The 5,193-nt window shown below is 35.5% G+C and overlaps 1 protein-coding gene across 1 annotated transcript in view; it reads left to right on the top strand.

Moving 5' to 3' along the window:
* HBS1L (HBS1 like translational GTPase) overlaps nucleotides 1–5,193 on the top strand; it is a 44,918-nt gene that overhangs the window by 26,135 nt on the left and 13,590 nt on the right. The window contains exons 6-8 of the mRNA XM_072410225.1: nucleotides 2,805–2,879; nucleotides 4,031–4,148; nucleotides 4,978–5,046. Coding sequence (XP_072266326.1) covers nucleotides 2,805–2,879; nucleotides 4,031–4,148; nucleotides 4,978–5,046 — 262 coding nt within the window. The remainder of the gene's footprint in view (nucleotides 1–2,804; nucleotides 2,880–4,030; nucleotides 4,149–4,977; nucleotides 5,047–5,193) is intronic.

Below are 5,193 nucleotides of genomic sequence, written 5' to 3'. Positions count from 1 at the left end.
TCCTGTATTTATTTTTTCACCATTTTGATATTGGAAGTCCCAACCACTGATCACAACGTAGTGTGAGCTTTGGTCACAACACAATTTGCTTATTGATAGGTGATATATTCTTTTTGTTCTTGGCAGATGGAGAACATGGTTTTGGATATATGTATAAAAACCCATAGCCTGCGATGATTAGAGATAATGCTGGTTTGAAACATTTTCTACCACAAAAATGCATTCTTAAAAACTTTTTTTTAACATATACAGGGTATATTATATAAAACAATTTGAACTAGGCAAAGTTGAATGAATGTCACATGGCATATGATCAAATTTTTCAGTAAAATTTCTTTCAACACAAATGATACAGTTGTTAGTCATTTGTCATAGAATTTGCAAATATATTTTTATTTCATTTATATCAAGTTTAAGTAATCTGGAACAGGATATGAGAAAAACTGCTGATGAATGATAGGCTTATGTACCATACGTGAGCAGGTGGAGAGAATTGAGTCAAACTTATGCTGCAGCTTTTGAGAATGAGCCTGTATCTTCTTCAGATACCAATTGTAGTTAGCAAGTGCAAAGATGACTAATATCTGTGTCCGTTGCTTCAAACATTTGGGGTTTTGCATTTTTCTGTAAGGTTGAGTGGCCGTTAAATCCTCAGCAATTTCTCAAGGCAGTTTGCAGACTCTTTTTATCTCTTTCACCTGTCTTTTCACTTTGTCAAATCTCAGGTTATGAAGATGTATGAAACGTTTTTTGTTGAATTCAGTAGCTTTGTGTAGACTTTATTTTCCTTTATTTCCCAGATTAGTTTTTTTAATAATAATTTTATAAAATGTAAAATTTCTCAGATCCTTTCATTTAAAGCAATTATGCAAATTCAAATATTTCTACTCCTGATTTAATATTATTAAATCCTATTTGCATCTCTATAAAGTATTTAGTCTGATACTTAGATTTAAAAGCATTACACAAAACTTTTTAACATCTGAACTGTAGTTACTGCAAGTGCTTTTCAAGCTTGTACTTTCTGTAGTCAGACTACCACCTCCTATTAAAGCTGAACTCCATGCACAAATAAACAATCATTAAGATATATGCCTCATTAGCCACAAATGTTATAAATCCACTTTGTGTGCCCCAAAATAACTTAGACATTAGTTGGTAAAGTATTGGTGAAATTATATAGGTTCTACACATTGCAAGGCAGGTCCACCAACTACATGCTCCTTGCAAACCTACAGTTCCGGACCTCTTTATCCCTTTCCAGATATCATTCCATAGACTTCATCTGACAGTCTGCAGTCATTTTAAAACTGTGTACTTTTGTGATAAATAGATATGTGGCATATAGTTACATGCTAACATTTACTTTAGCATGTAACTTTTACTTTAGCATGTAGCATACTTTAACATACTGCTAAAATATCAGAATGGTCAGGGTGGCAGTTAATGACAAGTAAAAATGTCACAGACACAGCCAAGATGTAGGCATACTTTTACTTATTAGATGGAAAGCACCAATGAGACTTTCTCTATGCATCTCCAATTCAACAATGTGCTTTTTGTGAACTGGTGCCCAAAACTGGACTGCATATTCCAGATATGATCTGACCAATGCTTTGTACAGGGGCAAGATTATGTATTTACCTCTGCAGGCCATTCCTCTTTTAATACAAGAAAGTACTTTGTAGCTTTAGATATTGCAGCTTGGCATTGCATGCTGCTATTAAGTTAATGATCTACCAGAACCCCCAGATCCTTTTCCATTTCTGACTCCCCCAAATGTATTGCCCCTAGACAGTGTGAAGCATTCATGTTGTTATCTCCCAGTTGCAGAACTTTACATTTATCAATATTAATTGTCATCAATCAAACTGTACATCCGGGTCACTGGTGAATTTATTGTAATCATATCTTGGCTAGTCATAACTGGTGAATACTAAAATAATATTATTGAATATTATCACATATGGATTATATCATAGTTAGCAAATCTTGCTGGTGAATAACTTGTCGAATCTTCATATATTAAGTGCAGCTTGCTGTGGAATGTTTAAATACAGGTTGTGGCTACCACTGAGTGGGAAGTCCCACTAAACAAGTCCCAAAAATGCTCAGAGAATTAGCAATGCTGCTGTTAGTACAAATACGTACATGTATTTATTATTGGTCATTGGGATATTGATTAAATATGCTCACTAGATGCCAGGATGAAAGCATTGTGGCACTGTCAGTGGAGGATAACGTGCAAAGTGTAGTTGTACTATAGAAGAAGTTATATATTTAACCTTACCAGATGGGAGCACACGGGGAGATCTCACCAGTGTGCTAATTTCATTCATAGTCTAGTGTGCTGTCTGGTGGTGGGAAATAAAACAGGAAGCCACAAAAGTACATGACAGGTGTGTGTATGAATCACAAACTGGCTAATACATGACCAATTCTCTAAGCAATTATGTTGGTTGGTTTAAATTAAAAATATTTTCCTTGACATTGAACTTTACAAATGTAAAAACCCATTGTGTACCTGTGCACCAATCCACACAACCAGGTTATCTCCGGCCCTTAAACTTCCTGTTAACAGACCAAGCTTTGTCAATTGTTCATCAGGACTAGACACATAGGGCCTTATTTATTAAAGCTTTTCAAGACTGGATATACTTTGGGTGAGCCTGGGTGATCCAGCAAACCTGGAATGCCCCATCCCAAAAAATAAAAAATAAAACCGCCATTACTTTGCTATGCCATGTCTTCACTAATCCCTAACGCAAATTTTACATTGTCACTAACTTACTTATTGCCTGCAGGTTAACTGGCAAAAAGATCGATTTCAGGAAATTACTAGTAAGCTGGGACACTTTTTGAAACAAGCTGGATTTAAGGTAGTGTGAATGTTTTATATTTGTCATTTATTGTATCCTATAGTAGTTTAAAAGCAAGAGAACACAGACTTGGCATGAAGAAGTTATTTTGGTTTTTTAAGGTTAAATAAAATATTACACAAACTGTCCTTCTGTGCTAAGCAGAGTTCTTAAGGTAGGAAGAGCACTGTTTACCTCCATGGTTGCTCATAATATCCCATAACCACACTTTCTCACAAGCTCCTCATTGTAGTAGTATTCATCAGAAATAAAAGAGGCTTTTTGTGGACTTTTTATGTTTATTCAATCAGAGATCGTCAGTTGTAAAAAGCTGTGCAAGGAACATGCTGTATGAAGACATTTTACCAAGCTGGCATGACCTGACAAAATGCAGTCCATCTCTGTCATCCAACTTGTTCATTACTACCATATATTTGTAGGGGAGCAGTGCAGGCAGCTGTTGACATGTTCATGGCTGCCTTGCTGATTTTTCTAACTCAGAATGGTCCTGCCAAAAATTGCTGGATTGGGGAAGTCTGTTGATTGCATTAGCATAATGCAAACTGACAGATTTGTAAGATGGTAAAAAAGGATATCTGTGAGCTGTTCTTGAAATGTCTTTGTTTCTGTGCAGGTAATTTATGTGGAAGTGAAAATTTAGAAGAGAAAAAGAGTCTATAAATAAAACCGAGATGAAACAAATGAAATGCTGTAATAACTGCAGTATTGACTGGTTCTGACTAGACTTGAGCCAACAGTCCAAATGCCTCCATTATCTTGGGAGCATGTTGGGTTAAATAAATGGAGAAGATGAACCATTTTCTGATTTCCCCGAGCTCCTAAATGCCAAAAGATTTGTAATCATGCTTTGAAAAAGAGAAATGCTCTCCAAATTGTCTTCATCATAGGAATGTACATGTTTAGTGTTGTGTATAAACTGTGATCAGTATTTAGCTACTGAATCTGTAATTAATACAGTGATTATAATGTTGCATTTAGAATTGGGCCAAGATGTAAAAAATTCAAATGTTTTTCTTACATGGTCAGTGCTATTTTGTGTTTGACACTAACTGAATAAGCATAGATATCAATAATTACATTAATACCAACAAAACTTTCCATGTTTTAAATAATATGTGCAATAAAAACAATAATCATTTCTGCCTATTTAGGACAGAGATGTGTCTTACATTCCTACCAGTGGACTTAGTGGAGAAAATTTGGCCAAAGGTAGTCAAATATCTGATCTCATAAGCTGGTATAAAGGACCGTGCCTTATTGACCAAATTGGTAAGAAACATTGTACCTTCATGACAAGCATATGGCAGATTTTGTATAGCACTGTTTCTTCTACATTATGCATGCTCATATGAAAGTTCACTTACAGCTTGAATGTTAATATATTAAACTGTATATAGTACCAACAAATTGTGCAGTGCTGTACGTTATATAGGTTTTGGAAATGACAGATGCAAATAGTGACACAGAAGAGGACTGTGTCCAAAAGAGCTTACAATGTAAGAGTTTTGGGGAAAGTAGTACACAATAGGAGGGTGTGTATAGAATGGAGAATAGGTAGTGAGGTTTTAAAAGACAGAAGAAGGCAGGTGAATTTGAAAAGATGGGTTTTAGGGGCTCTTTTAAATGAGAGAAAGTACAAAGCTCTTAGAAAGAAGGAGCAAGCCTAATAGGATGAGGAAGAGAGTTCCAGAGAGTTGGGTGGGCCTAGAAAAGTCCTGCAGTTGTGCATGTGATGAGGTTGAGTGAGGAACTCATTGGAGGAGCAAAGAAAGTGACCTGGGGTGAATTTGTATGTCAGGTCAGACATGTAGGTGGAACAAGAGCCATGTAGGCTTTAGCACAGTATTAGAAATGATCAGGATTTGTTCTTAAACCCTGTGGCTCCTTCATAATTGTTAATCTTGTGTGTGTGTGTACTTAAAGTCAAATGCTTCACACAACTGTAAAAGTGGTCTGTTAACCAAGAATAGGAAGAAGGGGGAGGGGGGAGATTGAAAGAAAAAAATAAATTGGAAAAAGTATGTTGCTAATCGTTTTGTTGTTATAATGATCTTTTGTGTCTTACCTAAAAATGAACTGTTTTTATTCCTCAATCCAGATTCCTTTAAAGCCCCACAGCGTTCCATAGATAAACCTTTTAGACTTTGTGCATCGGATGTTTTCAAAGGTGAGTGTCTAACGTGTGTGTGTGTGTGTATATATATATATATATATATATATATATATATATATATATATATATATATATATATATATTAGTCAATATTCATGGCAAATTAGTTTGCCACTGGTTGCAGAAAGACAGCCTCATCAG

This window comes from Pyxicephalus adspersus, chromosome 4, assembly GCF_032062135.1.
Source record: "Pyxicephalus adspersus chromosome 4, UCB_Pads_2.0, whole genome shotgun sequence".
Taxonomy (NCBI): domain Eukaryota; kingdom Metazoa; phylum Chordata; class Amphibia; order Anura; family Pyxicephalidae; genus Pyxicephalus; species Pyxicephalus adspersus.
The sequence above is the reverse complement of the archived record's forward strand: the minus strand, read 5'-3'. Positions and strand labels throughout refer to the sequence as shown.